At 34.6% G+C, this 21,310-nt stretch overlaps 1 protein-coding gene across 1 annotated transcript in view; it reads left to right on the top strand.

Moving 5' to 3' along the window:
• KIAA1328 (KIAA1328 ortholog) overlaps nt 1-21,310 on the top strand; it is a 529,485-nt gene that overhangs the window by 1,515 nt on the left and 506,660 nt on the right. Inside the window, exons 3-5 of the mRNA XM_044664948.1 lie at nt 2,352-2,387; nt 4,870-5,012; nt 16,304-16,398. Coding sequence (XP_044520883.1) covers nt 2,352-2,387; nt 4,870-5,012; nt 16,304-16,398 — 274 coding nt within the window. The remainder of the gene's footprint in view (nt 1-2,351; nt 2,388-4,869; nt 5,013-16,303; nt 16,399-21,310) is intronic.

Genomic DNA, 21,310 nt, shown 5'->3' with positions numbered 1-21,310 from the left:
AAACACTTAAAAAAGAAAACAAAAGGGGCAGCTGGGTAGCTCAGTGGAGTGAGAGTCAGGCCTAGAGACAGGAGGTCCTAGGTTCAAACCCGGCCTCAGCCACTTCCCAGCTGTGTGACCCTGGGCAAGTCACTTGACCCCCATTGCCCACCTTTACCAATCTTCCACCTATGAGACAATACACTGAAGTACAAGGGTTTAAAAAAAAAAAGAAAAAAAAGAAAACAAAATCTTGCAAGATATCAAAATTCTAGTCTTTCCCTTTGTTTTGTTTTTCACAATAGATATTTCTAGTGCTTCCATTAAATCAGTTAAAGAAATTTGAATTGAAGTTTCCCTAACTCCAGATATCATCATCTTTTATGAATATTGGTCTTTCATGAATATCATCTTTCTTCTTGTTACACAATATAATTCATCTGTGGTATGTTGCACAAGAACCACACATACCTCATGGGTCAGCAATGTGAGATATAACATGATGTCATATTAGGAGTCAGGGTTCTGACTAAAAATGAACCCAACAGCAGTGGAATGCTTTCTGCTCCATGATAGTTCATAGTAAGAACAAATATGTCAGCAATTGTGATTACTAAAATGTACTTGCTTTGTTTTTAACAGGCATGTTATGTATCAGCTTTAAGGATCTTGGTCAAAACTTGGAATTTGATTTTTCCTTGCTATTTAAAAAAATTTAAATTAGGTAACACAAAGAGTACATGAATGATACTGTATTAGGGAGCTAGCATGGTACGCTGGTATGAACTTGCCCTGGTGTTTGAAAACTTTTTTTTATCCCATTTGATATTTAATATCAGGGTGACCTTGGAGGAATCATTTAGCCTCTTTTGAGTTCAGTTTCCTCATCTGTGAAATGAATGACTTGGACTAGGTGGCTTATGCTGTTTCTTTTTCCCTCTAGCTGTATGACCTTAGGTCTGGAAAAGCAGAACATGACCAGTTATGACTATATGGATACTCATGGGTCTGCTGAAAAGTTATATGAATCATTATTAAAAGACATTTGAGATAGTACTGGAAGTGGATTCCTTAGAGCTGTCACTATAAGAGAAGCTCTGGGCTAGATATTAATATTTATTTCATTACTACTAATTATAATCTTTAGATTTTGAGTAGAACTGGACATACTCTCCAGGAATTCTTTTAAAATTCCCGTTTTTGGTTTGTTCTTGTAATTTCTACAACAAAACAATTAGGGATCTATAATTAGTGACTTTATCACCTGGCAATTGTTGCACATCTTAAAAGTTTAAATAAGATCTAGTTCTTTGTCCTCACTTACGTTTATAATCTATTTGGGGACAAAGATGTTAACTTAGGGAAGTATGACACAATATTATATTTTATGTATTTTTAGAGAGTTGTGTAGTTGTAGTAAAGTTTTGGGGTAAGATCATTAACTGGAGAGTGGCAATTAGGAGGGATGTTTTTCTAGAGATTTTAAAGGAGATGATACTTGATTAGAACTTTAAATGGAAGGATAAAGTAATTTAACAGAAAAGGGAGAGCAAACTAGAGTTATCTAGTTGGTAAAGTAAATACTGTTTTTGGAGTCAAGGAAGACAAGAGTAATATAAAAAGGCTATTTAGTTTTGGATACCGTGCCAAGAGTTTCTAGTCACTTGGAGAAGATTTCTTTAAATTATATTGATTTTCTTTCTGTGATGTTGTTGTAATCTTGACTTTCCTGAATTTCTCTTTCCAAAACTAAAAAAAAAATTTTTGCTCATAAATTCCTTTGTGTCTGAAAAGATGAAAAAAAAATAGACATTTTATGTAGTAGGATAGAAATTGTCTTTGTTTCTGCATTATTTACTTGTCCTTCAAAATTAGTTTGTACTTCATAATTAAAGATCATTGTGAAATTATCTGTTCATTTTGCTTAAAGTAACTTGCCAAGTTTCCCTGGTGATGAAAAAACAAATCATTTACAGTACTTTCTTAATTCCTTACTCAAAAATGGAAAGTAATCCCCTTAATTGAAAAGCAAAGGGCAAAACCTAAAAATAGATTTCATAGTGTAACTTTTCCCTTAAATTTTGGAGATACTAATACAAGAAGGTGAGATTAGTTTTGTAGTGATATGCCAAAAAGCCTTCAAAGCAGTTTTACAAAGCAATTTAGATGACAGCTATATCTATACAAAGAAAGATTAATTTTCTTAGGAATCTGTTTAACTGCACTCCGTTCAGTTTTTTGAATAGTTTATTTTCCAGTTCTTTGAAAAGCTAGTTTTACATTTTAAGGGTAAAGGAAAGTGTAAATTATGTCAAAATGTGGCAAGAGCAGTATTTGATTATTTACTTTTCCCTTAATGCTCTCATGTACAGTTTCTGATGAGGAACATGCAGTGCTTCATATTGAAGGTATGATTTCTTTATGTCAGTACAGTAGAGCTGGGGCATAGAGTGGGGCTTATACAGGGGTAAAGACAGAACTGTTTTTCAGTTACAGTTAAATCAACTAGTTTTGTTTTTTATTAATCTTTACCTTCTGTCTTAATATCAGTTCTAAGACAGAAGAGTGGCAAGGGATAGGAGTTAGGTGACTTGCCCAGGGTCACACAGCTGGAACATAGTTAAATCACCTAGTTTAGTATTGAATAAGCCATCATTGTGTACTGTATACGGTGATCCCTGCCTAAATGGAGCTTATATTTTATTGGTGTGTACAATGTGATTTCGTCAAGATATACATAGATACAAAATATTCTATAACAATGGGATAGGGAGACACTAACAACTTAATGAATCAGTAAAGGCCTCAACTAAACCAAAGGAGGGTATGGGGCCTTGTTTCTTTTGAATATCTAGGATTAGTTGGTATCTTTTTTTTTTCACAAACACTTTCCTTTTCTCTTTTGTTAATGGATCTGGTTGGAAATGTATCTAGATAGCTAATATTTATTAAATGCCTTCTACATGGGACATACATCGTATTATATGCTGGGGATACAAAACAGGCGAAAAACAATTTCTACTCTCAAGGAGCTCATAATCTAATGGGGGAAGATAATATGTAAACAATTACACGCAAACAAAATGTATACAGGATATATTGGGAGGGAAGGTGCTAAGATTATGGATAATTATGAATGTTTTCTTACAGAAGGTACGATTTGAACTGAGACTTGAAGAAAGTTTTCAAAACCAAGAGGCAGAGATGAGGCAGGACAGAATTCTAGACATGCAGGACTATCAGTGAAAATGTTCAGAGTTGGGACAATAGTAGGGGTGGGAAAGGGAATGAGCATTTATAGAACACTTACTATGAATCGGGGACTGTGCTAAATGTTTTACAAATATCTCATTTGATCCTTACAACAGCCCTGTGAGATAAGAGCTATTAGAAACTTCATTTTACATTTGAGGAAATTGAGGTAGAGATAAGTTAAGTGACTTGCTCAGAGTCACACTGATAGTGTTTGAGGCTGGATTTAAACTCATATTTTCCTGATTCTAGGCCCAGCACTATTTACAATACTACCTTGCTACTTTTCCTATGAGGAATAGTAAGGGGATAAGTATCACAGATTGTAGAGTAGGTAAGGGGTAAAAAGTATAAGAGGATTGGAAAGGCAGAAGGGGTCTGCCTTATGAAGGACTTTGAAAGCCAAGCAGAGAATTTTGGTTTTGACCATAGAAGTAATTAAGAATCATTGGAGTTTATTGAATAGGGGGATGATATTGTCAAGTTTACATTTTAGGAAGAGTAGAGAATGGGTTGGGTTAGGTAGAGAGTTGAGACAGGGAGATCAGCTTGCAGGTTGTTGTAATATTCTAGGTGGGAGATGATGACAGTTTTCATTAGAGTGCTGACTGGGTTAGAGGAGAGAAAGGGGCATATACATGGGCTATGAATAGGGGGGAGAGATGACAAGACATCCATTGGCTGGATATGGGGGGCAGACTGAGAGTGAGGAGCAGATGGCACTTTGTTTTAAGCCGGGGTGCCTGGGAGGACAGAACTACCTGAGAATAGTAATAGAGAAGTTAGCAAGAGGGGGAGGGTTTTGGAGGGAAACAATATAATCTCTTAAGAAAAATTTTCTTCTTCCTTAAAAAGGTAATGTACTCTTAAAGCTTATTAGTTTGTTAGTGGGTGTGGGAGAGGTGGTTCTGAATAATATAATTAATCCACAGATGTTATCCATATCAAAATCTATGGCAGTATTTTTTTTATTTTATTTTTAAAAATACATTAAAGCAGTGGTTCCCAAATTTTTTTGGCCTACTGTCTCCTTTCCAGAAAAAATATTACTTAGTGCTCCTGGAAATTAATTTTTTTTAATTTTAATAGCAATTAATAGGAAAGATAAATGCACCTGTGGCCATCACTGCCTCCCTGGATCGCTGCAGCACCCACCAGGGGGTGATAGCACCCACTTTGGGAATCACCGCATTAAAGGATGTATTTGATAGGTCACCTGGTATTGTAGAAAGAGTGCTGGTTTTTGAATCACAGGACTTAATATTCAAATTATGTCTTTGACCTACTACTCATGTCCTGTAGGCAAGTCATTTAACTTCTCTGGGCTTTGGCTTCATTATCTGTAAGATGAAGTTGAACCCCTTCTAACTTTAAGTCTATATTCCTATTATTTAATTCTTTTCTTTCTGTTTTTTTTTTTTATCTCCTGATAGCCTTGTTGACTTGAAATACAGGCTCAGATGTCTTAAGGATTTTTAGGGCATTAACAGAATTTGATGTTAGTGTTTATCTTTTACCTGCAAGCTTCTTATTTTAGTTCACATCAAGTAAAGAATATTAAGGGAAATGTTGTTATTAAGGGAATCCAAGTACTAGAGGATACCATTTTTTGAAACTGTGTTTGTTGGCCCTCCATAGGAATTTCTGCAACAAGAAATAGTAGAGCAAGAAGTAAGTTGAAATTTCCCAAACCTGATGTTAAACTAAAGGCTTCCAAGTCAGCTGATACTTCTGTCCCCATGGATCCTTTCAAAGGTGCAGGAGACTCAACATGTAAAGAGGTTAGTAGAATTTCTTATTTTTATTTAGCATCTTAAGCCTGGAAAAAAGGTACACAAGGCAGCCCAGGGGCTGGAGTCCAGTGGCCAAAGGAACCCTTGAGAACTTAACCAGGCTGTTTCTACTGCCTCATTTAAGGTGGATGATAGGCTATAGGGAATGTCATTGCCAGACCAGGTTCCTCTCCATACTCAAATAGGAAATTATCTACTTCAGTTCTTTAAGATATACAGGAAAGGGGGCAGCTGTGTGGCTCAGTGAATTGAGAGCCAGGCTTAGAGACCAGAGGTCCTAGGTTCAAATCTGGCCTCAAACACTTCCCAGCTGTGTGACTCTGGGCAAGTCACTTAACCCCTATTTGCCTAGCCCTTACCGCTCTTCTGCCTTGGAGCCAATACACAGTATTGACTCCAAGATGGAAGGATTTATGAAAAAAAAAAAAAAAGATATACAGGAAAACATTCCAAGACCTTCTGCAAAACATTTCATTTTTGGATATTTATTGTACTATATTTTGGGGATATGAGTATTTTTTTATGTAGGAATTATAATATGCAGGATTGTCTATCATCCTTGCTATCCTATAGGATTTGAAGTTTAAGCTCAGGAGACTATCTTGCCTGCTGTATGTGTTAAAGGTAGCATGGGATAATGGATAGAGTGCTGGTCTAGGAATCAAGAAGATCTGAGTTTAAATTATTCTGTGTACAAAATCATGTTATGATCTCTGTTGATTGCAGAGATTCCTACACCAATGAAATTATAGGACCTTGACACACTGTCACAGATCTAGACAGAATCAGGCAGAGCATTGTAGAGAGAAAAACATTATGTTTTAAAGTCAGAAGATCTGGGTTTTAGTCCCAGATCTTTAATTTATTATCTGTGTGACCTTGATTGAATAAATATAACCTCCCTAGATCTTGGTTTCCCCATTTGTAAAACAGTAATGACAGTGATGTGGGGGAGGGGGTGGGTTCAGCCTAGAACATTCCAGTTCCAAATTCTATGATTGTATGAATTTACTTTAACAAAAACATAGTCTTTTTTAAATTTATATGTAATTTTTAATGTTATTTGTTACTCTTTAATGGGCAGATCTTTAGCTTAAGGACATTGTTATTGTCTAGTTCTTTTCAATTGTGGCTGACTGTGATTCCTTTTTGGGGTTCTCTTGGCAAAGATACTGGAGTGGTTTGCCATTTTCTTCTCCCACTCATTTCTAGATGTGGAAACTGAGGCAAACAAGGTCACAAAAGCAGTAAGTGTCTGATGCTGAATTTGAATTCAGGTGTTCCTGACTCTAGGCTTTATCTACTGTGCCATCTATCTGCCCCAGGTACATTATAAAGGAAAAATAAGATTGAAAACTTTGTTTAGACTGGTTTTTTCCTCAGAGATTTTAATGTACACAAAACTTGAATGTCTTATTATATATATTATAATTTAGCCCAAAGTTATCTCAGATCAATAAACATGTATTTAGTTTTGGTTAAGTACCTGGGTTAGGTGGAGTTTGTACAAAGATAATAAAACACAATTCTTGTCTTGAGGGATTTATTATCTAAGAAGGAACATGAACTCCTAGAAGAATGGCTTATTATAATGAGTTCTAATAACTTTTTGAGATTGAAGTTGTAAATATTTGTTTTCCCTAGATAGCCTACCTCTGTGACCTTAAGAAAGTCATTTAACCTCTATAGGCCTTAGTTCCTTAATCTGTATAATGAAGGAATTGGACTAGATGGCATATTAATATACCTTCCAACTCTAAATCTGTGACCTTTTGATCTGTGGATCCAGTGAATACCACCAGAGTTCTTCATTGCTCAACTCTACCATCCTCTGGCTTTCATTCCATATCTTCCTTCTCATCCTCAGTCACACACCCTGAAAAAGTTGTCTTTGCCAATTGTCTCTACTTACTTTTCCATTACTCGTCTCTTTGCAGTTTGGCTAATGATCTCATCACCCAGCAGGAACTACTCTTTTTAAAGTTAGCAATGATCTCTTAATTCCCAAATCTGATGGTCTTTTCTGCAGCTGAATATTTCTGAAACTCTTTGTTTTTGACTCTGACTGCCCTCTTGCTGGATTTTTGATGATGTTGTGCTTTTCTTTATCTTTTTCTTCATCCACATTGGACTCTCAAATCTATATATCCAGTTCTTGCCTGTCCTCCAAACTTCACTTTCATATCACAAATTGACTTTTTGTGTATTTCAAATCATATGTCCCAAAGACATCTTAAAGTAAATATGTCCCAAACTGAACTTCTTTTCTTCTCTCCCTTTTTCTTAACTTCCTTATTTTCATCCTTCAGAGTTAGTAACCTTTTGTCACCTTGATATTATCAGAGACTCCTCATTTTTCTTTACCTTCTATATTGGCTAAATTGAAAAACTTCTTTTGCATCTGATTCCTTCTCTCCACTCACACAGATTAATTTAGTTCAGAGCCTCATCATCTCTTACCTAGATTCTTGGAACCAGACACCTGGTAGGTCTCCCTGCCTCTAGTCCATATCCTCTCTATCTATGCAATTGTCAAAGTGAATCTAATGTTACTTTCTAACTCAAACTTCAGTGGCTCCCTATTGTCTTTAGGATAAGGTATAACTTTCTCTGTTTAGCTTTTAAAGCCCCATGCAACTTGTTTCTAACCCTTTTTATTCCAGCTTGGACAGTATTCCCTTCCCTAGTCTTTGATCTATCTAAATCTACCTTTTCCCTGTTCTTCACAAAACAATTTCATTTCCTTTCTCTTTACATTGGCTGCCCCCCATGTCTGAATGAATCTCTGCTTTAGAGATTTTTCCCTTAAGATGAATTTCAAGCACTTTCTTCTACATTAAGTCTTTAATTCCCCCACAAATGCTATATCCCTCTCCTCTAAACTACTTTGTTTATATAAATATTTTTATTTATGCTCAACTATGTGTATATATGTACATATATATCGTGGTCTCTGAGTTTTGTCTGGTTCTTCATGACCCCTTCTGGGGTTTTCTTAACAAAGATGCCAAAGTGATTGGCAATATCCCAATATTCTTTACCAGCTCATTTTTAAAATGAGGAAACTGAGGCTAGTGGAGTTAAATGTCTAAGCCAGGATTACACAGCTAGTAAGTGTCTGAGAACATATTTGAACTCACAAAGATGAGTCTTCCTGACTTTAGGCTTGGTACTCTATGCATTGGGCCACCTAGCTGCTTCTACCCCTCTACCCTCTACAACAGGGGTTGGCAATGTATGGCTCTCGAGCCATATCTGGCTCTTTTGAGGACCAGATATGGCTCTTTCTGCAGGAGCAATAAAATTACTTTTTTTTCAGGAGTGCGCACTGTTACAGGAGCGCGCACTGTGAGCACTGTACGGCTCTCATGAAATTACATTTTAAAAAATGTGGCATTTATGGCTCTCATGGCCAAAAAGGTTGCCGACCCCTGCTCTAGAAGGTGAGAAAGACAGAGAGAAAAATATAGCTATATGATTTTTTAAAAAATGTGTTTCTTGTTCTTACTCATTCAGAATATAAGTCCCTATAATTAGGACCAGATATGGCTCTTTCTGCAGGAGCAATAAAGTTAATTTTTTTTCAGGAGTGCGCACTGTTACAGGAGCGCGCACTGTGAGCACTGTACGGCTCTCATGAAATTACATTTTAAAAAATGTGGCATTTATGGCTCTCATGGCCAAAAAGGTTGCTGACCCCTGCTCTAGAAGGTGAGAAAGACAGAGAGAAAAATATAGCTATAATGAATATATTTTTTAAAAAATGTGTTTCTTGTTCTTACTCATTCAGAATATAAGTCCCTATAATTAGGGATTATGTCATTCTTTGTACTTGTATTCTTAGTGCCTAATACATAGTAGATGTTTAATAAATAATGAGACATTTTGGAGAGAGACTATAGAATTGGGAAGATTCAGCATTTAATTTGCTTCTGAAAAGAGATGGACCTTTAGAAATAATTTCATTTAATTGATGATGAAACTAGGAAAGGGAAGGAGTCAAAGATAACATTGACATTTTGAATATTGACCATTGAGTGAATAGTGACAAAAAGAGGATTGATTAGAAGTAGTAGGTTTTGGAGGAAACAAAAATTTGGTTCTAAAATTGTAGAGAATTTTTTTCTCCCTACACTGTAACTTTGAATTACTTGAGCTGTTGAAAGGGTACTTACCTTTTGTAATTTTCATTATTAATCTTTTTCATTATATCTGTAGCTCTTTGAAGTCAGGAGCATATGTTTTACTTCTGTAAGTTTTAAAATTAATATTCAATGCCTCCAAAGTATGATATTTATAAGGATTTATTAAAACGTGGGGAAAGAGTCCCCTTCACCACACTGCCTCCTGTGCCAAAAACCCCCGTGACCACACTAAAACTCCCATTTCAAAACAGCCTGGGAAAACCCAAAACCAATAGGAAAAAGCTTGAGGAATTATGGGTATGGTGAAAGGGAGTTTGGATAATGTAGTTTAAAGGGGGGGTTACAAGGTCTTTTCAACTTTACATTCCCCCTTGTGATCCTTTTGGGAGACCAGTCTCCCCAATGGATCATGAAAACATAATCAAATTAAAGTTTACAATAATTAGGAGATAAAAGGGAAAGAACAAAACCAATGTTTGGCACATTGACAAAAGGCCATTTAGGAGGCAGTCCCCTTTCTGGCATAAAAGTGTCCATTCAAAATAAATACGTTCAAACCATCCCCCCACCCCCCAAGTTCAAATTCACCATGTCTCGAAGTTCACTCTGGCCAGAATCTTCTGGTGCAGTGTGTGGTCTTCAGGCATCTTCATAGTGCCTTCTCCAAATAGGTTCGTTGTCTGGATTCTGGGGAGATGGCAAATTTCTTATCCTGAAATTACTCTCAAAAGAATTTAAACTTTACATTATAGATTATAATACATACATTCCCTTCTGAGAAGAATTATACACTTCTTTATATTTCTAGTCTCTCTGAGCCTTATAGATAACAGATACTTAAATACTTGTTCACAGTAGTGATTATATTGTCTAATATTGGCCTAAACTGCTGATATATATAGATATATATGATAAATATAGAATGTCTCTAAATCCTTATGATAAGGTCAGATGGGATTTATCACAAAATGGAAGGTATATATTTTTTATTTTAAGCATTGGTCTCATTGGGACTGCCCTGTTTAGGCAACTGTTGAACATTTGCTGTAATACACATTAAAATTGTTTAGTCTTTTTTTCCCCCAAAAATTTGGGAACCACTCATCCTTTGCATGATTAGATTAGGCCCTTGTCCTAGGACTTTACTACTTTTCTGTTCTGGGAACATACTATTCTTCAGCTCAGGAAAGAAGAAAAACTTTTTCTTTTGATTTATTTTCCATCTTATTTCTGGTAGTATTCTCTGAAAGCCTCACTGATATTCTCTAAATCATTCTCCTAGTATATAGTTCTTCAGTACTTGAGAGCTGTGCTATAATCTGAGTGCATGTTCCCCTCTTTGATGTAGATACCTTCCTTGTATATACTTGTCTCTTCGTGAGTTTCCATGGATGAAAAAAAAAATGACTGGTGGCAATGCCTCTAATGATGAGCTTCTTTGTGCTTCAGGGGACCTACCCCACATTCCATTGTGGGCTTCAGATTTGAAGTTTTCTAGTTTAACAGAACCTGCCAGAGTTTATGTTCTGCTGGTTTGAAAACCTGCCTACCGGTTACTTTCATGGCATGATGACATGATAGAGGCTGTCAGTGTCCCAAAATTGTTAGGAAATGACAATTGCTCAAATTTGCTTTAGCTTAATCATTCATGTTTATTTAAGGTCTAATTTAAAAAATTATCCTCTTCCTCCCAGGTTGGGAAGGCCTGTTACTAACAACAGAGCCAGATCCAGCCTTTGTTTGCAGTAAAAGCCCTGAGAGATGGAACCTTAGAACCCCATAGTCATAGAATATTAGAGCCCAGGGAGTTCCCACACCTTGTTGAACATCCTTATTTTGCAGCTGAAGAAACTGAGGCTCAATGAGGTGACTTGATGGGGCTGGCTAGAAGTAATCAGAATGATTTATTATATATAATGATGCAGAACAATAAAAAGGTCTCTTAGATAATGCTTTTAGGGAAATTATCATCCTCCTCATTGGATAGAAGAGAATCTGAGATATTGTGCAATTAAGTAACTTGCTCAAGATACTCTATAAATCTACTCTGTAAATCACTGACAGGACTGATAACAAAACTCTAGTCTTCTGACTGATTTTAGTGTTCTTTAAACTCTGTAACCATACTTGGGCTTTCTTTACGTGTTATAGTTATGCTTTATTTTGATCCTAGCATGCCTTTGATTTTGGATTCTTGTTGACAGCCTACTATGAGGAGTTTAAATGTTGTTCACTTAGCTGAATGTAGACACTTTGGGACACAGAATTTTTTCTTTTTACAAAATGCATGAGGAATACTGTCATTCAACAGTCTGTCCTAAGATAAGCATTCATTTTCCTTATTTTCTGCTTGCTTTTAGTGCTGCTAGTACCGCTTAGATGGGAGATGAAGTTAATATAAGGAAGTTAGTAAGCTCAGAATTTGATAAATAGTTTAGATTTTAACTTGAATTGTCAACAACACTGCAAAAATAGTGCTTTTTTAATGTCTAAAAATGTGGAAACAAAATTGCCTGAGTCAAACTTCCTTTAAACTGAATTGAAAACTTTAAAGAACGTAGGGTTGAGTGCATACTTTTTGTTTCAACAATACCATTACTAGGTCTGTATCCCAAAGAGATTTTTAAAAAGATAAAAGAATCTATTTGTACAAAAATATTTATTGTGGCTCTTTTTGTGGTAGCAAAGAATTGGAAATTGGAGGATTATTCATCAGTTAGAGAATGGCTGAACAAATTGTGGTATATGATTATAATAGCATACCATTGAGCTATTAGAAATGTCAGCAGGATGATTTTGGAAAAACCTGGAAAGATTTACATGAACTGATACAAAGTGAAGAGAGCAGAAGTAGAAGAACTGCACCCAGTAACAGAAATATTTTATTATTCTCAGCAATTCAATGACCCACTAATTTTAGAGAAAGAACTGATGAGTCCAAATGCAGACCAAAACATATCATATTTCACTTCCTTTCCCTTTTTTTTGGCCTGAGATCCTTTCCACAAAATGTCTACTATGGAAAAATATTTTACATGATTGCATATGTAAAAATCTATATCAAATTGTATATTTTGATCTCAGGGAGGGAAAAGGAGAGTAATAGAAAGAAGTGAGAGAGGAAATATGGGAAGGAGGGACAAAGTTTGGAACTCCAAATTTGAAAAAAAGATTGTAAAAAATATTTTTACATATAATTGGGAAAAAATAAAATATTAGTTTTTAAAAATATAGGACAAATAGCAAAGCAAACTTTTCCTGAGAGTACTAACCAGGGGAAAGATTGCTGCAGTTTTTCTAAGATAGAGAACCTTGTGATAAATACTACAATAATTGGAGAAGAGCAGGTTGAGGACAAAATAATTTGTTTAAGTTTGTCTATTTTCATCTATTTGTAAAATATACCTTCCTTTTGCCTTGGTTACTGTAGCCATATCTTTTTTATTGATTATAGATATGGGAGGCTGGACATGAATGGTTTGATTATTTTGAATGAATTGACAGGCTAATTTTATCAGTCATCTTTTTGACTGATTTGACTGGTTAGTTGAATGATTGAATTGTTGGGGTTTTTTGAGGGAGTTTTTGTCCATGCACACCCGTTCTCATCCAGAGATGCAATCCTGAGAATTTTAAAGATGAAAATCTCAGCTCATCTTAAAAACCCTCTTCTTAGTTCATGTCAGATAGATGGGATTATGGAGGAAGATGAACAATATGCAAAAAGCCAAGAAATTGTTTTGAAATGTTAATAGGCTTGTGGGATCATAGATTTAAGGCTCAAAGGGACCTCAAAGGTCATCTACAGATGAGGATAAAGAAGGTCAGAAAAGTTGAATGGCTTGCCCAAGGTCACTATATAGATAGTGATGTTCAGAGGTAGGATTAAAATCCAAGTTCTCTGATTCTAAATCCGGTTACCTTTTCATGGTACCATGATGCTTTTTCTTTTGTTGGTTGTCAATCAAAGGATTTTCTAGAAGAAAATAAATGAAAGCTTAGAATAGAAGGAACTAGAAAAGGTTGCTTTTGGTTTAATAAGTGAAAGTATTTATATTTGAAAAAAATCATTAACCATTTGGCATATTTATATATATTATATAATATATTATCCACTAGCTTGGTCAAAAGAACATTGAATTAGGAATAAATCTCATCTCTTTAATTAACTATCAATGTAGTGTGACTTCCAGCAAGTAACTTAAATACTCTTTGGATCTCAATTTCTTTCTCTGTAATTGAAGGGGATTAGATTAGATAATGTCTGAGATTCCTTCTTCCTCCAAAATTCTATGATTTACTGATTAATGAACACAAAATAAGACAACTTTTGACCTCAAAGACTTTTTATTCTCATAAACATGTATTTAATTTAATAAATATTTAAATATAGGGCATTGTGCTAAGCTCTGACAAAAATGAAATGGCTCCTGCAAAGTGACTTATATCATTAGAGAGAATTTCATTAGTGTAGTATGAATGTAGTACCTTGGAATATAAAATGTGGAACTCAAATGCCTTCTTTAAGTATGTTTTGGTTACTCGTGGGGGTGGAGCTTTAAATAAATTTGAGGAGAAAAACCTTTACAGACTGCCTATCTGAGCTATAATCTTAGATAGGAATTTGCTTAAAGGACTATTTCTGATGTTATTTTGCAGCATACTGGTTGGAGCCTTCTGAGTAGGTTATATAAAGCATGTTTATATAGATATTTTGAGTTGTTCTGATAAGTTGGTCTGACTCTTAGTAGAGACAGGGCACCAATACAGAATTCTAAGGTAAGAAAGTGTCTACTTGTGACAAAGATGTTATGGAGGATTAGAAAGGACCTTAGAAATGGTCTAGTCTAGCCCTCTCATTTGAAAAATGAAAGAACTGAGGTCCAGAAAAGATGTGGGGTTTGCCTAAGGCCATATAAGGAGCTGGTAAATGTCCGAGGAGGAATTCAAACCCAGGTCTTTCTGAGGGTAAGTCTAGAAAATGCATTTGGATATCCTGGATTCATTAGCTTCCATTCTGAAATTCTGAAACTTAAGGGCTTGTTACATTGAGAACCACCTCATGTAGATCTTTGTTCCGTGTATAGAATATCAAATATCTACTTGAAAAAGCTTAAAAAAATTTAACATATTTTACCTGCAGCCTGAAACACAAAGTGCTTCCAGAGGACTTATTTTCAATTTAGGTAAAATCAAAAGGCCATGAAAAGAGCCATAATGTAGCCTGGAGAGTAGAATGCCACCTCTGCATTTCCCAAGGTGAGATGATCAGGAGGCTGTGGATTTCAAAAGGTTTCTTAAATGTTTCAAGTTCTTTTGAGAGAAGTTTTCTATAATAATAAAATATTGTTATTATTAAAATGTTATTATTTTTACTAAGGCCATTCTAATAGCCTTTGAGAATTATGCATTTTTCTTGCCCTGATTTTTGTAATATCTATACATTGGCTTAGAGGCCAGTTCTCTTTTCTTGTCCTACTTGTATAAGGGATAGGCATCTTGCAGAGTGAGGGTAGGAGTGCACATGTTTTATTCATTATGTTTTAGTTCTATATTTGCTGTTTAGTTTCATGAGATAAGGAAGTCATAATTAAAGCATTTTTCTCACAACCCTCCTCCACCCACCTTCTCACTGTTTATGTACTCTTTTACTAGAGTAATTTTCTTTTTCTTGAATTTTGTTTTAAATATTTTAAAATCTTACTTTTTATTGTTTTGAGCGAGGCTGTGTGGTATAGTATATAGCTAACTTGGGACTCAGGAAGACCTGGATTCAGGCTCTGCCCCTGTTATTTATTGACTACATATATGTACATATATCTATATTATATCGGTGTGTATGTATATATTTGTATATACATAGATATACACATATATTTTCCCCCAGAAGTTTGAGCTGTACTTCCCTGATTCTTAATCACAAATATCATCTCAATGACTATTTCTTTCTAAGAATGCCTAATATAATATTGCTAACCATCTAAGTTGGACATATAGCTCTTTTTGTACAGATTGTCATTCCTGTTTGATTTAATCAGTGTAATTTGATCAGAATTCCAAGAAATGAGTTATTTATATAAAACAATTATAAGTTAATTTTATTTTGATTGCTTTAAAATAGTTATTATTGAGTAATTCCATCAATGTTTATGGAAAGTTGTAATTTATTTTAAAAGGCTCTTTAAAAGCATATTAGCTGCTAAAGATAATAAAAGTTTGCTGTTAAGTTAGAAGAATCCAGTTAGAAAAGACTCAGAAGGGGAAAAACATTGTTTTCTGGTGTCTTAATGAAATTTAAAGCATTTGTTTGCACTGTGCAAATGTGAATTCATACATACACATGATTGACAAGAAACCTTTAGATACCACTAGGCCATTTTCAGATTTACTCAGGCATTTACTGGCTTTTGTGGGAAGATGCTTGATCCTAGTGAGAACCCTGTGGTATACCAAATTTGGGGCTTTTTTGTGCTTTGGGAAAGTTCTTTATGAATACCACTGAGTTAAGGGCATAGGGATTCATGTCAGGCTCATTACATGGACATCTTAGGTTACTCACTATATGCTGGCACTAAGGATCTTTCCAGTTAGTTCTTATTATCTCCAGGGTTGAGTTCAGAGACCTTGCTGAGAGGGACGTACTCAGATGACTGCATGTAGTGATGATCTGTTGATCCTCATTCTACCTGTAACTCAAGATGATTCCTCCAAGGTTTAGTCAACAAATATTTCTTGCCTGGATCCAAATTTGGATGATAAGCACCAAAATAGTCTCCATTTTAATCACTTGGTGGTTTAGATTGTAATCTGCTTGAGCACAGAGACTATCTTTCCCCTCTTTTTGTATTCCCAGGGCTTAGCCCAGTGCCTGGCACATAGTAGGCACCAAATAAGTATTTATTGAGTTGAATAGACTTGGTTAAACAACGCAAAACCAATTGACAAGCAATTCATAGGGGAAAATAGGTTTATTTGAAGTAAAAGATACTCTCTTAGATGAAAAATATTCTAAGAAATTTTATCTCTAATCCTACTTTAAGAAGTTGTTCTTTAAAAGATATTGCTATTAATAACCTAAGAAATGTTTTTCTTTGTAAAAAATCAATTTTTTAACAGAAAACTTTTATGTTTTAGATTGTTCACAATGGAGGAATGAAGAGTGCCAGCTTGAAGGACTTATGTCCTGAAGACAAAAGACGTATTGCAAACTTAATTAAAGAGCTTGCCAGGTGAGACTAAATCTCACATGATAATATATTGTGCAGAAGCAATGCATTTCTTTTGAAGATAAACAGCAGGGGGAAGAAGGGAAACTCTTTCGGTGAATTACTGTTCATTGTCATTTGATCGTATGGGGACTAAAAGTATTTCAGTATCAGACTTGTTATTCCACCTGAAAAGAGATGTTCTGTGTTCAGAAAACCAATATTCCTCTGCTTATTTTATCTTTTATTTGAAGTCCCAGATTGGTTAGTATGAACCTTTATAGCTATCATTTGTTATGAGGGAAAGTTCTGAAACAAAGCTATACTGTTGTAGTAGGTCAGTATCGCTGTGATCAGAAGCACAGCAGTTATCCTTTGATCTGTCTAGTTAGCCTTGCTTCATTATATGAACAGAAATTGTATTGTCTATTGTAAAAATATCCTTTTGTGATTTTACTAGCTTCTAATACTTTTCAATAAGACAATGTTTGAGCTTTGGAGTTGTATTTCTGAACCATGGTATTAGTCAAATTCATTATGAATATGTATAAAAACAGAACTGGACTTGGACTTGCTCATTAAAATCTGCTTGGTGATTATATGTGACCTCTTTGTGAATATGTGTGCCAGTTCTAGATCTTTAAGATACTTATGCAGTAAATGAAAATTTTTGTAAGAAAATGAAACATATTTTGGTAAATGAACAATAAAACATAGAAGTACAGATTTGAAAATTAATAAAATTGTGACATTTTCTCTGAAAAAAATATATATATATTACATTGAATTCTGATATTTTCTTTCCTTGGTTTCAAAATGTAAGCATAGAAGTAACTTGCAGATGTTTCAAGTTTAATTTTGACTGTTAAAATTCTTTAAAAAATTTTTTTATAAGTTTTTTCATTTTTCTTCTGGCTAAAAGCATAGAATCTCAGGAATACGGAGGTGCTAAAGGCATTGGTCTCTCGTGGGATAAACATGGGGAGAAGCATGAAGCGCTAACCTTGTTCTAATGTATGAATATATCCTGGAACAAATATAGTCTTTTTCATCTTGACTCTTCTGGTGAGGTTTAGGCCATGTGGGCGCAGTTTTCATTGAAATCAAAATGTATTTTTTATATGTTGGGGAAAGGTTATATATAATACCATCCTTAGTATTTGAAGTTGATTGATTCTCTGTTGTATTATTTCCCAAATGGGCAGATGTAGTTGTCCTGTCTCATGTATGTAAAAGATGCTGTAAAACTATTTCATTTACACAGCTCTGGCTGTCCTTGGCCCTTGAGTAATCCTTGTAATCCTGACCTGTTTTATTTTAGTTTCTAGGGCAGTGGTTCCCAAACTTTTTTGGCCTACTGCCCCCTTTCCAGAAAAATATTACTTAGCTTCCTTGGAAATTAACTTTTTTAAAATTTTAATAGCAATTAATAGGAAAGATAAATGCACCTGTGGCCATCACCGCCTCCCTGGATCACTGCAGCACCCACCAGGGGGCCGTAGCACACACTTTGGGAATCACTGAACTAGAGCATCCCTGAAGATTCTAAATCTTCTCATCTAGTGAAAACCTTATCATTCAGGGATGGTTGTAATAGTAAAGACATTTTGTACTCAGAAGCTCTACTTTACAGGGTAGGAACTTTCAGATCCTGGAAATAAAAAGAAAGGCAGAAATAGTACCTGGCCTCAAGAAGCTTACCTTATAATGCGGGAGACAACATGCAAACAACTAAGCACAAACAAGACAAGTAAATTAAAGATAATCAAATGTAAGATTTTAACTAAGGGAAGACTGGGAAAAGCTTTTTGTTGAAGGTGAGAAGCTGGGACTTAAAGGTCAGGAGCTTTTTCATATTTTTTGTATTTTTTAGCAAATACATTTAAAACCCACTGAAACATATCATTAGAAAACTTTTAAACAGGTTAGAAAATTCTATTTGTAAGGCATATCTTTGAGAGTTTTTACAGGTGATAAGACAAAAAGCTCATTTTAAAAATATCTTACTAATTGTGTAGGCTTCATACTGTAGTAAGCTAATAATATCTCAAAGCACAATTACACTTAGGGAGAGGGCCATTGTTAATTGTAGTGCATATAAATCCACACTTCAGGTAATCTTGAAAACTTTGAAGTTCTTGTCAAATCAGATTAAATAATCATTGCTTTTACCTTGTGTAATATGAAGGATCAGTATTAGGAGGAGAAGGGTTCATTAGCATTGATATTTCCTTATTGGTACCTTCTGTCATTTCCTCTGTTTTCTTCTTCATTTACAAAAAAGCCCTTTGACCTTTTCTTTCTTTTTAAAAATTATTTCCTTCTCCAATCTAACTTCTTTGGCACATAAGCTTTTATAAATAATTATTAATTAAAATACATTTATTATCATGTTTTTATTTAGTATTACATTTGTTCATGTTTAATTGAAACGGTATATTCAATCCTTGTTAAATGATGATAACATTTCCATACATACATAACAGTCATGGAAATATTTTATTAAGATAGTTGTCCATTTTGCCCTCCTGTGTCACATGCTGTACATATTCCTTATGTATATTTTTCCTATTTGATGGGGTATTTGTGAAGAAAGTGGCTTGTAAACACTAATATATTATGTAAATGTGTTGCTATTCTGGTGATTATAGACAGCATGCTCTAGTGTTTGAAGGTTAGGCTTGGAATCAGGGATGCCAATATTCAGGTTTGTCTGTCTGGCCTCTGTTGTATACTGCACCCTGTCTGTGTGAACTTTTGTAAGTCACTTAACCTTTTGGTACCTCAGGTAACTGTATGTTGGAGACCTCTTGACAGTCTCTATCTGTGGAGAGAATTTCCATACTTCTAATTTCTCATGCAAATGAAACCACAGAACCAGGCCAAAATTCCTTTTTTGTTCTATTTTTTTAAAATAATTTTTTATGAATATCTTTTTCTTATATCATAAGAGATTTTTCCAGCATCCTTTCCCCATCCCTTTCCAAAGAGCTATTCCACTTACCAAATAGTATTTTTTAAAAGATAAAATAACAGAAAAGGAAAAGGGGAAAAAACCAAAACAACCAGTCATTACATAGTCTAAAAACATGTACAATGTGTAAAACTTGTGGTCATCCTACCTCCACAAAAGGGTGGATTAGAAGAGCCTTCTCCACTCCTTTCAAGTCATGCTTAATTTTTATAATTTTATAACATTCACTTTTTGCATGTATGTGTATGTGTTTTTCCTTTTTATTTTACATTGTTATTGCACATATTGTTTGCATTAGTGCATTTAGATCTTTCTATGCTTCTCTGTATTTATCACATTAATCATTTTGCACAGCAAAGTAATATTTTATTATATTAATGTACCAGCTTACTTAGTCATTACCCAGTTGATAGGCATTTATTTTGTTTCCAATTCTTTATTAATCCTCAAAGGGCTGATATATCTATACGGATATAGATATATACACATACATACATGTAGGTATATATGGGTACTTTATTTTTATTAATGGCTTACTTGGGGGTATAAAAACTCGGCAGTGGAATCTCTGGGTCAAATGGTATGGGCATTTTAGTCACTTTATTTGCATAATTCCAATTTGCTTTCCAAAATTCTTTAGCCTTTTATAGCTCTAATACTTTAGCAGTGTGCTGATCATCTAATGACACCTCTAACATTGCCCATTGCCATTTTTGTCATCTTTGCCAATTTTCAGAGTGTAAAAGGTTGTTTAATTTCCATGTCTTTTATTATTTGTGATTTGTCAAAATTATTAATAGTCTAAATTATTATCTTTGCTGATTTCCTCATATTTTTTAAGTTATATCAAACTATCATCAGAAAATTGGGAGGGTTTTTTTACTTCTTACCTGTCTTTCTGCCTTAATTTATTTCTCATTGCTATTGTTAGCATTTCTATTATCAAATAATAATGGGGAGAGAAGATATCCTTTCATGACTCCCATATTTACTGGAAAAGGTTCTAATGTACTCGATTACAGTAGATCCCTATTGCATATAATGCTTGCTTTTGGTTTTCTTTCAGTAGTTTCCTTATTTGTTCCCTTTTTATTTTTGAATGTTTGTTTTTGCTTTATCAGAGAGTATGGTTATAACTTTTGCTTTACTTGTTATACTAAATAACTAAAGTTACAACTTTAGCTTTACTTGATGCTGGCAAATTTTTTCCCTCATCTTCTCGTTTTTATTCTGTGAATGTTTTTGTCTTTCAGATATGTTTCTTATAAGCAATGGATGATGAAGTTTTGTTTTCTTAGCTAATCCATCATTTTTTTCACTTTATTGGAATATGAATTCCATTCACATTTAAATTTATGAGAATTATTCTATTTTTCTCTAGTATTTTTTCCCCACTTCTGTAAATACATAGTATGTTCCTAAGATTGATAGACTATAGAGACATCTGAAATTGTTTTCTCTCTGACAGTTTTCTGTTTGGAGACACTGGGGTTATATGAGGACCTAGGAAAATGTCTTTTCCTCTTGTTGGTCATATGACCCAGAAAAACCCCAAATACATTTAAAAAATTACTGCTTATATGATTTTATAGAAGATGGGAAAAGGGAGAAATAGTGGACACATTTTCTAGTTAAGAAAAACTGAAGAATGGTAGTTGTTAAGTTTCTCCCTCTAGAGAAAAAGGTGATCCTATAGGAGGTACTATGGTTCTGTAGCCAATGAGTCAGACAAATAAGGGCCCTTTCTCCTGTTTATATATGACTTTGGATATGGAAGTGTTATATGTAATGTCTTGCCTTGAAGGGCTTTGCTGTCATTCTGATATAAGCTGTTTTATTTGCAGATTTTAAATGGCAGCGTACTTGGCTTTCTATTCCATGCTCTCACTTAAATATTTTAACAGAAGTGTCAGTTTGCTTTAGGACAGCAGATACCTATGGTGCAGGGAGACTGGATAGGAT

This window comes from Gracilinanus agilis, chromosome 1, assembly GCF_016433145.1.
Source record: "Gracilinanus agilis isolate LMUSP501 chromosome 1, AgileGrace, whole genome shotgun sequence".
Lineage (NCBI taxonomy): Eukaryota > Metazoa > Chordata > Mammalia > Didelphimorphia > Didelphidae > Gracilinanus > Gracilinanus agilis.
This window is presented reverse-complemented; position numbering and strand designations above follow the sequence as displayed.